The sequence below is a fragment of the Thunnus maccoyii genome, chromosome 18 (genome assembly GCF_910596095.1).
Source record: "Thunnus maccoyii chromosome 18, fThuMac1.1, whole genome shotgun sequence".
Lineage (NCBI taxonomy): Eukaryota > Metazoa > Chordata > Actinopteri > Scombriformes > Scombridae > Thunnus > Thunnus maccoyii.
The window spans coordinates 10,181,640-10,199,499 of NC_056550.1; the positions used below are offsets into that span (position 1 = coordinate 10,181,640).

Below are 17,860 nucleotides of genomic sequence, written 5' to 3' on the forward strand. Positions count from 1 at the left end.
GCCTATAACTGCCAGATAAATCTCTCATATTTGCCATTATACAGATTTTTCAATCTGATGTCGGTGGCAACATTCTTGTGCTGGTTAGATGAATGCATAGACTTCCACTGTCTGAGTGGCTAACTTCCAGTTAGTTCATTAGTATGTTTGGACCAAATGGATCAAATTCTGACTCATTTTGCAGGGGTTGCGTGATGCTCAAAAAAATGTATCCACTGTTGTGCAGCCACAACAGTAGCAACAGAGTATTCTGCGGCGGAGCCTGTGATGTAAGCAAGTGTTGATAGTGTTTTTGTAATTACTCTCATTGCCGGAGAGGGGGGGGGGGGGGGGGGGGGGGGGGGATTCCCACAGTTGGGCTTTAACTGTATGAATACATGATATTTTTGAAGGTATATCAACTGTGTACAATCTGTAACAATTATTGCATTGATTGATCCAACTATACTTAGAAGAGCCCTTGCTTGTGGGTTGTCTCGCTGAACTGCAGAATGTCTGAGGCCATGCAGTGAGGGTTCATGTTCAGGCTAGTTGAAAGGCTCCTAAAGTGCTTAAAAAGGCATGGTTGGTCCTACCTGTCTCAATACCGCTGTTAACCCCTCTTCATATAACTGCTAAGCTAAATACAAGTCCTACTCTACCGCTAGGAGTTGGCAGACCACTATACCAACATCTGTGATTTATTCATGTCTACATAATTACAAACAGGCAAGGGACATAATTGTCACTGTCAATCATTAAGAGATCTTTCAGTCTCAACAACCAGGATGGAACATAGGATACAACAAACATACATTTCATGACCATTTGATTTTGATATTTAGCCCCAACACCACTATGCTGTGCATCAAGACCTAAATACAATAGCTCTCTTTAGCTTCAAATAGCCTATAACTGGCAAATTCTGAAGAATGATGGCAGTGTACACACAATATATAAAAAATTTCCCTCTGAAGAAGAGTGTCAGACGGATATATTGGATAGTTAATTGTAATTACTGTCAAATACTGTTTATATACAGTAAATCTCATCTCTCTCTTCTCATTGGAAAAGTCTGTAGATATATTGGATAGTTGCTTGTAATTACTTTCAAATAATGTTTATATAAAGTAATGATTATTAAAATTATGCTTTTGTAAGCCATTTTCACATGATCCTATTTTTTGTACAGTATAAAACCAATATTTACCAGGAATTTACTGTAAATAGATGAAATAATCACATACAATTAAAGATACCATTAACGGGTGTTAAAGGAGGGTAATTTGAATATAATTTTACATAACTTCTTTGTGTTTTCCATCCAGAAATCTGTGCTTTCATGTGACATTCTTAAGGATAAATTGGATAATTCTATGAATTTACAAAAGAATACTGTATAAAACAAGCCTTCATTTAAATTAAGTAATTTTAGGGTATTTCTTCAATGTTTTTTCTTTTTTTGTGCAGATTTATACATTTGGTAAACATTCTAGCAATATTTTATAATTAATTTTTATTTTTAGTTGGACTGTAAAAATGCAGATACCGTCTACAGTAAATATCTGTATTTTAAAAAAAAATTCTCTGTAGAATAACGAAAGGATGTTTTACTGTTATTTGACGCTAACTGTTTGGCAACTTTTGCTGCCAGACTTTCTACCATTTTTTTACAATTTTTTTTTTTTTTTTTTACACTAAATTTAAAGTTTTGCCGTAAAAAAACCCAGAAAGTTGCCTTAATTTTACATTCAGTAATAGGATGTGTATTTTTTGTATTTTTTTTACATAGGATTCAATGTAATTTAACCATTAAGTAATTGAATAATCCTGTTAAAAAAACTATAATATTCCATTATTTTAATTTACAGATTACAGCCTTTATTTATGGTGAATATTTTTAATAAAAAAAATTTACTGTGTTTTTATGGCATTTACACTTAATTTAGAAAAAACAAAAAAAAACCTGTAAAATAATACAGTAAATTTCTTTGAAATAACTGGTCTGGCTGGTCTGTCGTGCTGGCTTTCTGTATATACACGAATTAATTAAAAGGTGGGAATGAATTATATCTCGTGCGCATGAATTGATCAAAACGTGGGAACGAATTGTACCTCGTGCGCTCGATGTAGTAAAATGTGGCCTTGATATATATAGAGAATTTTTGCCAGTACACTTTTGTAAATAATGTAGTGGACATTATCTTTTATCTGCATGATTGGCTGCTCTAAGGATGTTTGTAATTGAGTATGGTACCAACACAAAAAATCTTTTCAAATGACAGATTCACTGAGCTGAGGCTGAAGAAATAACATCATGGGGAGCAAATGCTCTGCACTCTGGAGGGATAAAATAAAGGAGGAGGAGTGCTACAAACCTGACCAAAAGAAGGAGGTTCCCACCACAGTGAAAAGAGAAGAGAAGTCTCCTCTCCTCCAAAAAAGGCCATCTGTGCAGAAGAAGGGTGGAGCTGTAAAGCAGAGAACAGAGGATGAGACTTCAGGGAGGCAAGAAGAAGAGACTGCTTCTGAAAAAATTGGTTGCAGGGAGAAGAATGTCACTCTGGCACATGACTGTACTGTCCTTGAAGCTGAAGTTGACACCACAAGGTGAGGCTTGCATCAATTTCACATTAATTTGACATAATACACCAAACAGTGTGTACATAAATAACTGAAATTATATATGAATATATGGTAAATATAAACAAACATGAAACTTCTAGTAGTTACAATCATTGTTAACTGTTAACTCTGTAAAGCATAGTTGTCTTTGTTGTTTGTCAGTTGTCGCCTCTCTGTGACACATGATTCTGATTCAGACACAGAAGAGAAAGGTGGGTTTTCTTTTCTCCAATGTTCATTCATATGAAAGAATTATAAAATTATATTTACGTATAGAAGGTCTTGATTTTAATTGGCATAACTATTAAAATCACCCTTTGTCATAAAATGAAAGTCAGAAGAAAATGTTGCATTTGTACATGCTTTAGAGGCCATTAGTAGTGCTGCATGTTTATAATAGATATCCAAGTCCAAAATATCATACAGTTATAATGAGCTGTGCCATCATGTGTTTGTTATCTCTTTCAAGAAGCTTACTGGGTAGACAACAACAGGGCTAGGCTCATTCAGAGTGTCACTTTGGTGATGCCAGTAGTGGACGAGATGCTTCAGCAACGCGTCATCCATAAAGAGATGTACTCCAACATTCAGGCTGCCAAAACCACCCAGGAGCAGATGAGGGTGCTGTACAGCGCCCTCACATCTACAAAAGCCAAATCTGTCTTCAGCAGAATTCTCAAGGAAATTCAGCCTAAGATATGTGAAAGTAAGTTTTCGATGTGTTGACCTCTGTAAAGTTCTCTTTAGTAAGCATTATGGTCATTTTATCTTTGCAATGATTAGTAATAATAATAAGAAACTGACTTCTGTGAAAATGTCAGATGCCATAAAACCATAAAACATTGAACCCGGCATTTATTGTCTATTGTGCATTTAATGGCATAGCTTAATGTTTAAAACATTGTTGCAATTACATTAACAAGATTAAATGAGCTACATAGTTTTAAAAATATGTTGTCTTCCTCAACAAACTGCCTTGATTATGTTTTGACATGACTTTTTTTGTTATTATTTCACTGCAGCAGAAGAAGTCATCAAAGAAGTTATCAAAAAGCACAAAGCACATCTGAGGGAAAGGTTTACATATGAGCTTGAAGGCACTGAAACAGATCGTAAAGATGTAAAATCATTGGACAAAATTTACACAGAGCTTCACATTATACAAGGAGAAAGCGATTGTGTCAATGAAGAACATGAAATCTGGGAAATTGAAGATAAGGCGAGGAATCAGACATCTGAGGGCACTAAAATCCACTGTAATGACATATTTAAAGATAGTATGTCAACTGGGCAAGACAGAGGAGAAAAGAGAGTTATCAGGACTGTGATGACAAAGGGAATTGCTGGCATTGGAAAAACCATCTCTGTGAAGAAGTTCATTCTTGATTGGGCAGATGGGAGGGCCAACCAGGACTTGGACTTCATCTTCGTGCTCCCCTTCAGGGAGCTAAATCTAGTCATAGATGACCCGTTTAGCCTTGAGACACTGGTGACAGAATTCCATCCAGATCTTAAACACATAGAAGTTGCAAAAATATTTGCTGATCACAAAGTTTTGTTCATTTTTGATGGGCTAGATGAAACCCAACTACACTTAGATTTCAAAACAACCAAAAGATTGACAGATGCCACCAAGGAATCATCGGTGGACACGCTGGTGACAAACCTCATTCGGGAACATCTTCTTCCCTCTGCACTTGTCTGGATAACCTCAAGACCAGGAGCAGTTCAACGCATCCCTCGACAGTATGTATACCAGTGGACTGAGGTCAGAGGATTTAATGATCCACAAAAAATACAGTACTTCAGGAAGAGAATTGAGGATGAGGCAATTGCTGAAAGAGTTGTTAACCACGTTAAGATGTCAAGGAGCTTATACATCATGTGTCACATACCTATCTTCTGTTGGATTGCTGCAAAAGTCCTTGTGTATTTGCTGCTGAAAGTGGACAACACTCAAGATGAAAACATAAAGATACCCACAACTCTTACTCAGATGTACACATACTTCTTTGTCATTCAGATGCAGGTCGCTACTGAAAAGTATGACAAACAGAGTAAGTCAGATCCAGAGGACATCTTCAAGTCAAATAAAGAATTCCTTTTGAAATTAGGCAGATTGGCATTTGAGCAATTGGAAAAAGGCAATATCATATTCACTGTCAAGGAACTGGAAAAATATGGCGTTGGCATAGAAAAAATAGGAGTTCACTGTGGGTTGTGCACAGAGATATTCAAAGAAGAGAGTGCTTTCAATAAAAAGAAACTCTACTGCTTTGTGCATCTGACAGTTCAGGAGTATTTTGCTGCTCTCTTTGTGTACCATAGTTTTGCAAGTAAAACAATAGATTCTCCAAGCCTCAAGGATTTCCTGCTGAAAGGGTCTGAGGAAGAGCTCAAGCCTATTTTGGATGCACATCCAGTTGATCTTCCTTTGAATGAGCTGATGGAAATTGCGATAGCTAATTCAACTCTGAGAAAGACAGGAGAACTGGACATGTTCCTCAGATTCCTCATTGGCATCTCTCTAAAATCAACTCAAGACCTGCTTCAAGGCCTGATTCAGCAGACAGAGGAACACTCTGATGTTACTGAGGAAATTAGAACAAGTCTACATGAAATAGATGTAATAGACTGCTCCCCTGAAAGATGTCTGAATCTTATCCACTGCCTGTTTGAGCTGAAAGACAGTTCCTTACGTGACACTGTGGGGCAGTATCTGAAACCAAACCACGGTCCAGAAACACAGCTCTCCCCTGCTCAGTGCTCAGCTCTGGCCAACTCAATTCTGATGTTAAATACACCTCTAGAAGAATTCAACCTGAGGAAATACAGACCATCAGAAAAAGGTATTTTTAGGCTTATCCCAGCTGTGAGGAACAGCAGAAAAGTAAGGTGAGTTGATTACTTTATACCATGGAATATCTGCATTCATTGTATCCAATCACTTTATTGTCACTCACTTCATAGTAAAATAACTAATGATAATAATAGCAAAAATGATGTGTGCCATATGAGCTGAAATGTAGGACTATTAAAGTTTCTTAATATAGTACCCAGCATAGTGAGTGTCATTGATGAATTTTATTCATCTAAAACTTTATGAATCTTGCATGATTGTCTTTTTTCATTTCTGCAGACTTTCAGGGGTGACTTTTGATACTTGGATTTCTGAAACCATTTCTTCAGCTCTTCGAATGCCAAACTCTGTGCTGACTGAACTGCATCTGATGAATAGTACCTTTACTGGAGATGCAGAGATATTTACTGATGGACTGATAAACTCTCAGTGTAAATTAGAAGCTTTCAGGTTAGTGAAACTAGTATTCTTAATGTGATTGTTTTGGCATTTCTTTTCTGTTCTTCTACTTTTGTTATACATTTTTCTGCAGGTGAAAATAATAAAAAACAATAGTAATTTTGCTATATTTCAAGTTCTATGAAAACAGACAGAGCCCTTTAATTCCTTTCTTGTCCCTTGTGTTTGTAGTCTCTCAGGTAATCCACAAGGACAATGTGAAAATTTGGCACCAGCTGTCAAATCAGTCCTGTCAGATCTAAGAGAACTGGAGCTGAGTGGTGGCCTACTGGGGTACCTCATACGCTCTGTGCTTTCTGTTGGGCTAAGCAACCCTAAACTGGAGAAGCTGAGGTCAGTCTCAGACTTATCATTCCTCTCAACACTGAAGTATTAATTGTGGAGACAAGGTTCTGCATCTGATTTCTCGATAATGCCATGTTTTACAAAAACTCTGTCATCCACATCGACTGTCCTGGCAAAACAGCTCGAATGAATACTTCTTAATGGATATATTATTGTTGTTAAAGTTCTATGAGGCAATATTACCATATTAACATTAAATGAAATTACTCTCTGCAATGTAAAATTGTTGCCAATCTCACTGAAAATCAACACCCCACTGTGCATTTAAATTCATCTTCCAGCAGCTTTCAGCTCATTGTTTTGGTCACTTTGGTAGAGTTGGACAGTATGACCTATTTATGTGTTTCTCATATTGTAATATGAACATCATCTCTGCACCAAAAGGCTGAACCGAAATCCACAGACTGCAGAGATCTGCAAAGAACTGGTGACAGCATTCACATCCACCACATGTTACCTGCGAGAGCTGGATCTGAGTTACACCAATTTTACTGACTCAGAAATGGGGATCCTCTCTACTGGACTGATGAACACAAACTGTACATTGGAGGTATTGAGGTAAATGATTATTTTGATTATTATGATGAGCATTATATTTCATTGTATTAAAAAAATCTAATAAGTCTCAGTCACAACTGCAACTTTATTCAAAATAGAAGAATGAATCTAAATGTATTTTAGGAAGTATGATAACAGGCAAAATAATGACAATGTTAAGTTAATCAAGTGAGGGAATGTTTAGTAGAAAAGACATTTATATTAAGTCATAAGAACTGAATTGTGAAAAAACATCAGAGAAGCTAGAGGGAAATGTATCCAATATAAAATAGTAGGCCTACACAGGTATTGCTGGACACCAACTAGACTTCACAAAAAGGGAATTGCTGATAAAGTTTAAGAGTGAGCTGGGCACATATTTGCACATGCTCTGGGAGTGTTCCATTGTTCACCCATTCTGGTAAAATCTTGGAGATATTGGAATTGGTTGGATTCTTCTCTCCCTCTACACCCACGGTTCTGTTGCCTTGGCAACAGGATAATGATACCTGATATAATGAATAACAAATTCAGTATTTTAAAAGCTGGTCTTACCACAGCTACAAGACGTATACTGCAAAATTGGAAGAACCCTAGGTGTCCCATGGATTGCTGAAATGATTAAGATTTCATCATAGCACATGTTGGGAAGAATTAATAGTGGGGAAAAAAACAAAGATACTGGTTCAAATCTGATAGCATGTTAAACTGAACTTACAATAGAATGTAAATATGTTAATTAATGACCATACATTTTTCATGTCCATGGTTTTATTTTACATTAAGGGATGGCCGTCTTCTGTTCTGTGTAAATGTCCTGTAGCCTACTATATCTGTTCTATGATATGCTTTATTGCTCCAAAAAATAAACAAAAAATTGAATTAGAAAAAAGAACTGAATTGTGATTACACTGTATATTCATATAATACAACCCCCCCAAAAGCTACATTAAGTAAATAATTCTTCACATGTAAAAAAAATCTTCAAATATCCTGTATAATGTTAGGTAACTAAATTATATTTCTACATTTTTCATTCAGTCTCAGTCACAACAAACTCACTGAGAAAGGCTGTAAGACGTTGGCCTCAGCACTGAGCTCCAAACCGTCACAGCTGAGGGAGCTTGATCTGAGCTACAATGACGTGCAGGACTCAGGCACGATGATATTCTGTGATGTGCTGATGAACCCACACTGTGGTTTGAAAACACTAAGGTCAGTGGAATAATTATTCATTGACTTTACTAATTGATATGACAATATGTTGGGATTCACCTCCTTGAAACATAACAACACAACAGTATTGCTCTTTTAGGTGATGGAACTGTAGACAGATTTCCAAGTATAATGTCACTGTGAGACCTTCTAATACAACAGTGTAATACAGCAGCCCTGCTCTAAATCCTACACTCATTGATATTATCATCTTCAGCTTTTAAAACAGTTTAAGAGAGTTTTAAATTGTTACGGCTGGGTCAAACACCAAACATAATAATGGAGACCACACCAGTAGTAAAGTGCTACATGTGAATTTATTACAGAAACTTAATGAAACATGAATGAATAAAGGAAGGCTAGATACCTAACACCAAAAAAAGGTGCTGCTGCAGCAGGATGGAGAGAGAGAGAGAGCTGAACAAAGAGGACTGGTCTATATAGACTCACCCCCACTAATCAGCACAGGTGCCTGTTAAACAATGATCAACCTAGAGGGAACAGGAAACACCAAAATAAAAACAGGATGTAGCACTCCCCCCATAAAGATGGCACTTAAATGTGACATTATTCGTAGACACGTGACAAAGCATCAGCTACAACATTTTCATGGCCTTTCTTATGGCGAATGTCCAAATTGTAGTTTTGAACCATGTTGGCCCTGTTGGCATAAGCCTCTGGTTGCTATTGTACATGCGATGTAAGAACACCAAAGGGTTATGGTCTGTATAAACAACAACAGGCTGCACAGAGGAACCAACATATACTTCAAAGTGCTGTAGAACCCACAGCAAAGCCAGAGATTCTTTCTCAGTCATGCTGTAGCTCTGCTGGGTCTGTGAGAACTTTTTGGAAAAATAGCAGACAGGGTGATCGATGCCTGCTGAGTCTTCCTGAATCAGAACAGCTCCAGCACCTGTACCACTAGCGTCAACCTCAAGCCTGAACGGAACAGTGAAGTTGGGGGCAGCAAGAACTGGTGAATTACACAGGACAGCTTTCACAGCTTGGAAGGCCTGCTCACATCTGGAATCCCACACCAACTCCCTAGCAGGGAGTTGGTGTGGCAAAAAGCCCTATAGTAACCTGCTAGTCCTAGGAAACGCCGTAACTGGCGCTTGGTGATGGGAGCTGGGTACTCAGCAACAGCACTGATCTTAGCTGCAAGGGGGCGAACCTGTCCCTGACCTACTTCCTTGACAAGATAGGTGATGGTGGCTTTTGCAAACTCACACTTACTCAGGTTCAGGGTCAGTGAGGCATTTTCAAAGCGCTGGAAAACAGTCAGGAGAGTATTCATGTGACTCTCCCAGTCAGGTGAATACACTACAATGTCGTCTAAATAGGCCTCACAGTTAGTTACACCAGACAACACTGTCCACATGAGTCGCTGAAAGGTGGCAGGGGCGTTACGCATGCCAAATGCCATTACAGTGAATGGGAGGAAGTTGTCAGGGATGACAAAGGCAGAGATGTCAGAGGCTCTCTGTGTCAAGGGAACTTGCCAGTAACCTTTAAGCAAATCTAGCTTTGTCACATAACGAGCTGTTCCTAACCTATCAATGCAGTCCTCAACACGGGGACGAGGGAACGAGTCAGGTTTGGTTGCACTGTTAACTTTCCGATAATCTGTGCAGAACCTAGGAGTCAAGTCAACTTTTGGAATCAGTAAGCAAGGTGAACTCCAAGAACTGGTGCTGGGAACTGCAAGACCATTGGTTAACAAGTATTCAACCTCTGTCTGCATTAATTTACGCTTGATGGGGTCCACACGATAAGGATACTGCTTGATCGGAGTACTATCACCCACATCAATATCATGCTGCAATACATTTGTGCAAGTGGGTATATCTGAGAACAAAGCAAGATGGCTATGTATCAGCTGGAGAACATCTTCCCTTTGGGAGTCAGAAAGATAGGACACATGAGTCTCTAGATTTGCCAACATTTGTGAGTTTTGCAGACGGGCACCCAGAGCAGGCACATTGTCCTTGGTCAAACCATCATTCGCAGGGCAGGTGGAAACAACTGAAACTGCAGCAATACAACTCATTTCTTTTGAGGGGCTTTGTTCCTCTTGGAACTGGGCAGCATATAACTTCAGCATATTGATATGGCACACGTGAGACTTATGCTTTCTGTCTGTAGTACAAATGACATAATCTGTGTCACTCAGTTTCTTTTCAACAACATAAGGCCCGGAAAACCTGGCCTGTAACACTGATCCAGGTATTGGCAGAAGAGCCAATACTGAATCTCCAGGTTGGAAAGAGCACTGCACAGCATTTTTGTCAAATTGCCGTTTCATTTTAGACTGAGAATTTGCCATGCCCTGCTTGGCTACCTCACAGGCGTGATGGAGACGCTCTCGAAAGGAACTCACATAGTCAAGCACATTGACACTAGGTGGAGGATCTGCCAGTAGCTGCTCCCGCAGCAGTTTCAAGGGGCCTCTGACTGTGCGGCTGAACACCAACTCAGCGGGGCTGAATCCCAGTGACTCTTGTACAGTTTCCTGCACTGCAAACAACAGAAACCTGATGCTTCACAGCTATAACTTCTAACATCTGATTGAATACCTTGGACATGAAGTTACTTCCTTGATCTGTTTGGATAACTTTCAGTAAGCCAAAAGTAGTACAGAATTTCACAAGCTCTCTGACTACTGCTTTAGCCTTAAGCGGGCGCAAAGGTATTGCCTCAGGGTAGCGAGTGGTGGCACACATGATGGTCAAAAGGTATTGATGACCAGATTTTGACTTTGGTAGGGGGCCTACACAGTCTACAACAAGTCTTTCAAATGGGTCTCCTATAACAGGAATAGGGTGAAGGGGTGCTGGGGGAATCACCTGATTAGGTTTGCCTGCTAGCTGACATACATGGCAGGTGCGACAATATTCAACCACAGCAGCTTTCAAACCAGGCCAAAAGTAGTGTTGTAGTATTCGATCATAGGTCTTTCTAATCCCCAAGTGACCAGACATAGCATCATCATGAGCTAAGTTCAGTATCTGTGAGTGATACACAGAGGGAACCACAACTCGGTAAGTGATGCTCCAATCAGACCCATCAGGAACAGCAGTCCACTTATGCATAAGCACATCACTGTCCACATAAAAGCCAACAGGGAAAGATAGCAGTTCTTCCTTCGGCTTAACAGCTGCAAAACACTTCACCAAGGAAGGATCAGCCCTCTGTGACGATGCTAGCTCTGCCCTACCTAACTGTAATGGGGTTTCAGCGGGATCACCAGAGCTACACAATGTCCAATCAACTTTAGGGACAACAGATAAGTTATCTTTGTCACTTTCACATTCAGGCTTATCCGCACATGCAGCAACCAGCTCTGCCTCACCTGTATTTGGAAGATCAACCATAAGGTGTCAGAAAGGTTGACAGAATCAGCTTTTCGAGACTGAGCACGAGTCACAACACAAGCAGGAAAAACAGGTGTCTCAGGTGTTGGGTCACTGTGGTCAGACTGTTCAGAAGGCACAGGGCTGTCTGTCACAACTGGTGAAGGAAACACCTTTTTCCCAGCAAGGTCATTACCTAATATGAGGCTGACCCCCTCAACTGGAATGTAAGGACGCAAACCCACTGGCATGAGCCCTGTAACCAACCCGCACTTCAGACTTCTCGGACAGGGGTAACACTCCTTGCAGGAGTATAGACTTGGATGCACCAGTGTCCCACAGGATACGAATGGGTATGTCATGGTCGGACTCAGACATCGCTACAAAGCCATCAATGATAAACGGTTCAAAACCTGAGGGGTCGGAACTGTCTGAGCTGCATGGCTCTTGTTCAGAATCAGCAGCAAGGAGCGGGCAGAGCACAGAACCAATTAAAGCCACTGGTTTAGGTTTCTGCTTCTTACTTAAAACAGGGCAGTCACCTACAATGTGACCTGGCCTCTTGCAGTAGAAACAAACCCTATCTGAAGTTCCATTTCTAGAACTAGCAGCTTTACTACCGGAAGAATGGGGAGTAGAACTACCACCAGGAGCTTTGTTGGAAAAGTGAGAACACCGAGGGAGTGTATGCATTTTAGTCTCAGGCTGGAATTTGTCACTAAATGTAACTTTATGGGCCAAAAGACACTCATCAGCAAGTACAGCAGCCTCCTCTACAGTTCTTGCTCTCTGCTCACTTAAATAAGTGGAAATCACCTCTGGAACACAATTTATAAGCTCTTTCAGCAGAATCAACTGTCGCAAGTGCTCTCTCGTCTCCATTTACAAAATTTCTTTTTCTCGGGCAAATTCCACATAGGTTTGCTTTTCACCTTTGGAATAGCTACGAAAGTGCTGTCTATAAGCCTCTGGCATTAGCTCATAGGCACGCAAAATAGCAGCTTTAACAGCGTCATAGTCAGCACTTTCATCCAAAGTTAGTGCAGAGTACACCTCCTGAGCTTTACCTGTAAGAACACACTGCAACAGCAATGTCGTGTTGTGCTTTGGCCACTCCAAGGTGGTTGCCACCTGCTCAAAGTGTGAAAAATACTTTTCAACACCTTTCTCATTGAAAGGAGGGACCAAATTTATGTTTTTACTCACAAAAGCTGTATGATTGGTGGCTATAAACCACAAACAAATCACAGCTCACAAGCAGAAATTAACATTCAAGAAACTGTCACCTAAACTAAAGTAACCTCAGTACAAATTACCCCTTGAAGTACCACACAATGTGCATACTGCAAAAGCAGAGTTACACAGATAAAACTCACAAATAAAAGTGAGCACAACCCACAATGGCTTCTAAATTACTAGCCTCACAAAAAGTACAAGGGTTACACCAGTGACAGCTTTACTATGAATGTTCAACACTAAACCCCAAATCCTAACTACTGCTCCTTCACGCACAAAGCAAACCTCACACAGGTCATCATGGGCAGCCACATGCTACTCTTAATACGGATTGTGACATGTCTAACCTACTCTAGAACTAACCCAGTTCCCTATCTGTCTCACAGGGTTACTACCTTACTTTACCTACTTATCTTCAGTGATGCACCCGGGCACACCATAGACCACCCCAGGGCTATCACACAAAAATAAAAAAGTGGTGCTGGTCTCTCCAGCACCTGCCGGCTTACTCACTGGGCAAGTTCAGCAAACTACCTCATGTGGCTGCACATAGATGACCTCACTAACTAACCAGAAACTAAATGACTAGGTTTGTATCCTGGACGAGCCCCCATTATTATGTTACGTCTGGCTCAAACACAGAACATAATAATAGAGACCACACCAGTAGTAAAGTGCTACATGTGAATTTATTACAGAAACTTAATGAAACATGAATGAATAAAGGAAGGGCAGATACCTAACACCAAAAAAAGGTACTGCTGCAGTAGGATGGAGAGAGAGAGAGCTGAACAAAGAGGACCGGCCTACATAGACTCAGCCCCACTAATCAGCACAGGTGCCTGTCAAACAATGATCAACCTAAAGGGAACAGGAAACACCAAAATAAAACAGGATGTAACAAAATGCCCGACTTTTTGGGCATTGTGGAGGGTGTGGTCCTGTTGAATTGTACTGCATCATAACAAAAGGTGTCTATAATATTTTGTTCATCCTATTTATTTATCAGTGAGAATAGAATATATACATTTGTGAGTACTATTGTCATGTAAAAAAATAACTAAATTTTATTTTACTTGTCCAGCAAGTTTATTTATTTGTAAAAGCTGCAAATGTTCATATGTAAGCTACTGTGGCATTGTGGCAATGTGTTTTCTGCCCTGGAGCTGCTCGCTAACATTGATAGGATGACTTGTTTTAGTCACTTCAGGGGATTATTTAATCAAATTTACTATTTAATAATGAAATGATATAATGATGCTTGTCTTATCATTTAAGGGTAAGAATGCTTTGCTTCAGATACTTTGTTTCCTTTAGGCTGCCTCGTGCCATGGGAATTAGTCCAAAGAGAGAGCCTGATAAATGACTAATGAAATGGGTCTCATGTCATGTTAACAAGTGAAAATTGCTGCTGATAAGGTCATCTACCACACACCTAAAATGTCAGTTGTTCGATATCTACAGGCTGTCATTCTGCAAAGTGACAGGTGATGGATGTGCCTCCCTGGCCTCAGTTCTGAGGTCTGATCAGTGCAGCCTCAAGGAGCTGGACCTGAGCTTTAATCACCTCACAAATGAAGGAGTCAAGCTGCTGACTGAAATACAGAAGGATTCACAGTGCAGTCTGGAGACACTCAAGTATGCTGAAACAGGCTGTCTAACAGTCTAACAGAGACACTTCCACCATCATTCCAAGATGAATGTGCAAGATTCACCTCAGTAATTTGATTTGAAGTGCATGCATGACAATATTTTTTGATGCTTGAGAGGTGTAGAATCTCACTCTCTTTTTTCTTTCAGTGTGGACCATAATGAAGAATGCTGGTTTGACTTGAAACTACTGAGACAGTGTAAGAATACAAGTATTTCTAATGAAATGTTAAAGCTGTGATGTTGTGACATGCAGCATATCCAAGTTTTGTGAAAGTCCTAAAATATCTTACAAATGTCTTTCATTATCTATGTGGGACTGGTGCTGATATCACTGTGATATATTGCTGTATATGTACTAGTGATAATACACAACAAGATATCCTTATATATAATAATAATGGACAGGCAGACATAGAGTATGCCACTTCACTTTGACTGATATTTTTTTATATAAGGACTATCAAGTGTACTATCAAACTCAGCCATGGTCACTTACTACAGCATGAGCTGTTTTTAAGTAAGTTTTCAAAGTTTGTTCTTGGTCAGTTTAAAGGACGGATTCACAATTTTTCAAGTCTGTCTTAAAACAACAGTCAGGTGCCCAAATGAACATTGAAATAAGTTTTTCTTGCCATAATGATTCCTCATGTTCATACTGACCATTAGAAGATCCCTTCATAATGCACTTGCAATGTAAGTGATGGGGGCCAAAATCCACAAGCCTCTTTCTGTGAAGAAAAAAGTATTTAAAAGTTTTACTTTTAAAGCTAATATGAAGCTTCAGTTGTCCAAATTAGTCAAACCAAGTAGAAAACGTTCAACATTACAAACTTTTTAGTGTCAAAGTCCCTCTTTTTGTTAATATACTTCCATTGCAGCTCAACAAGGAAACACTGTCCGAGGAAACACAAAGAGGGAATTTGATGCTAAAAAGACTGTAACAAACGCTGCCCTCCAGTAGACGGCGATCTACTGTGCATATGTGGAATATGTCCTCCATGTGGATCACAAAAGTTGGTATAAACAAAACAACCACCCGTCCGTCTGCGGTTGTCCGTGTACGCGTCTGCTCTGGAGTATAAATGAAACTTAACTAAGACTGCCTAAGCCTCATATAAGCTTCAGATAAACCTTCAAATGCATTTTTGCACAAAATGACTGTGGCTATCATCATTGGCGATGAAGGCGATCAGTGAGGAAAACCTCTTTCAGTGTTCATATGGGCACCTTACTGCACCTGATGTTCGTTTCCACATAAGTTACTATCTCAGCATCTGACACCTGAGAAAAGCGTCACTCAGTTCTTCCGACTCTTCATGACTGATCTTCCATTGAAATGAGTGACTATATAGAGATAATCAGATACTGAGCAGCCTTAACAGGCACTGCAAAGAACAACAAGTATCACACCTGGGAAAAAATTAAAGCACCCAAAAATCAGAGTTCAAAAACCATACTCACACAGTAACAGTAATCCACTAATGACGTGTTACTTCTGTCTTGTTTGCAGATGCCTGTGATCTGACGCTGGACCCCAACACAGCAGGCTTGAATATAATTTTGGCAGAGGAGAACACAAAGGCAATATATGTTTCAGAGAAGCAAGCATATCCTGATCATCCAGACAGATTTGATACCTTTCAAGTCCTGTGTGAAGAGGGTCTGACAGGTCGCCATTACTGGGAAACTGAGTGTGTTTCAGCTGATGTTGGAGTGGCCTACAAAAGTATAGACAGGAAGGGAGATTGTTCAGTTGATTTTTCTTTGGGATCCAATGAAAAGTCTTGGTGCTGGTCAAAGTATGGAAGCTTTAATCATAATAATTCCTTTATAGAGTTTATCAAATGTGCTACCTACAGATGTACCATGGGAGTGTATCTGGATTGGCCAGCAGGCATTTTGTCTTTTTTTAGGGTCTTTCCTGATGCACTGGCCCACCTGTACACTGTACGTACAACTTTCACTGAACCACTCCATCCTGGTTTCAGACTGCCGGACGGATCGATTCACATCTGTAAAATAAAGTAAACAAAAAAATCTTAGTGGAAACATCATATGTACAGTCATAAAGAGCTGATCCCCTCTAGCTACATTCAAAAACATTGATACAATACATGTCATACAATATTTTATATTGAAATGAATCTTCACTGATGTCAAAGATAAGATGATATAAGATGCAGTTTCACTAATTCTTATGAGGGAAATTAGTTGCCTCAGGACTGCCTACAGAACTCAGCGGGGTAAGAAAGACCTGTCAACATGTGAAAGAGTTTAAAATTAATTTTGTGCATACATTTAATGTTTAAAGGAAAAGCATTTAAAATGACAAATAGTGAGAGGGCAAGAACCAAACACTTGCCCATAGCACAGATCCAGGTTTATTTTCCAGCAGTTGGGAAGCCAGTTAGGGTTCCTGTCCTTGTTACTGCACTAGTGACTCTCTCTGGCAGGTTGGGGTACCTGCATGGAAAAGGGTGGGATCTTGGGTGGATATTGTTACTTCCACCTGGGCCAGATCCTTGCTTGTAATTGAAAATAAGCAGCTGGTGACTGTATATCAGTAGGAGCACATATCTGACTATGCTCTCCCCAGAAATGGTCGTTCTTGGAAGTGAAAAGGGCTAAAAAAAAAAAAAAAAAAGGGACATTTTTAACATTTCTTTTCTACATTTATACTTCTTTATTTCATATATTTGTCAGTGGTGACACTTAATTCCTCCCACACTGTATGATCCAACTTCCATAGAAATGAGTGACAAACAAAACTGCACCTTGTACATGCTGGTCTGCATTTCTTCTTACAATTATCTCCTTCTGTGTCAACTGATATACCAGCATTTTTTCATCTACAAGTTTCCTGTTTGAATGTGATTTATAGTGACAGGTTAGCTAACAAAGAAAGAAACTGTCACGTAATTCAGTGGAGCATTCATGTTGATCTCCTAAACTGTAATTGTTTTGATTGAACCTCTGATATCAGGTTGAAATAGTGGGCATGTGGCTACATACACAAGCAAACATACTCACTGCATACAGTATGTGTGTGCTCTTGGATTGATTTATTGAGTTTAAAATGACTTTCTGATTATGCGTGTGTAGCTACATGTCTAATTTTAATGAGGTTCAATAAAAAAACTGTGTAGCAGCATTTTTCTGTGTGTGTTTGTGTGTGTGAACAGTTTATGGCAAAAAAAGACAAAGGCAAAAAATACTAAATAAAGTGCACTCACACCCTGTCTGAATGTCAAATCTATGGAGGGACAGTTATTGTTATTACGAATGTTGAAAGATAACCGCAGGTCAATTTGCTGCCTCCCGAATCATTCATATTCCACTGCAGAAACGAATGGAAGGTAAAGGTAGGTAAGAAACAATTTGATTCTTGTCTAGTGGCTAGTGTGATTTGATCACTTTGGTCAGACTCAAAGATATAAATCTTCCTCAGTGTTTCCGCCTCGCTGCTTTCTCCCAGCTTTGAGCAGAATACAAATGGCCAAAGTAAGAAATTAAACCCTGGTTTTTAGTTTCTGCATTGGTGCATTAGCTTGCCAGGTGGGGCAAATTTGAGGGTGTGTGTTTGAGTGGTGGGTTG

The 17,860-nt window shown here is 39.6% G+C and overlaps 2 protein-coding genes across 2 annotated transcripts; both read left to right on the forward strand.

Annotated features, from left to right (window-relative positions):
* The first annotated feature begins 204 nt into the window (after nt 1-204).
* LOC121883881 lies at nt 205-4,644 on the forward strand. Its single transcript, XM_042392345.1, has 6 exons — nt 205-269; nt 2,265-2,589; nt 2,767-2,816; nt 3,074-3,310; nt 3,627-3,860; nt 4,628-4,644. The coding sequence occupies exons 2-6, from the start codon at nt 2,297-2,299 to the stop codon at nt 4,642-4,644; spliced, it is 831 nt and encodes a 276-aa protein (XP_042248279.1). The 5' UTR covers nt 205-269; nt 2,265-2,296.
* A 736-nt stretch (nt 4,645-5,380) lies between these two features.
* On the forward strand, nt 5,381-17,459 carry LOC121884433 (ribonuclease inhibitor-like). Its single transcript, XM_042393235.1, has 8 exons — nt 5,381-5,499; nt 5,744-5,914; nt 6,095-6,256; nt 6,653-6,826; nt 7,847-8,020; nt 14,077-14,250; nt 14,413-14,462; nt 15,776-17,459. Exons 1-8 carry the CDS (start codon nt 5,396-5,398, stop codon nt 16,291-16,293), a joined length of 1,527 nt encoding a protein of 508 aa, XP_042249169.1. The 5' UTR covers nt 5,381-5,395; the 3' UTR covers nt 16,294-17,459.
* The last annotated feature ends 401 nt before the right edge of the window (nt 17,460-17,860 follow it).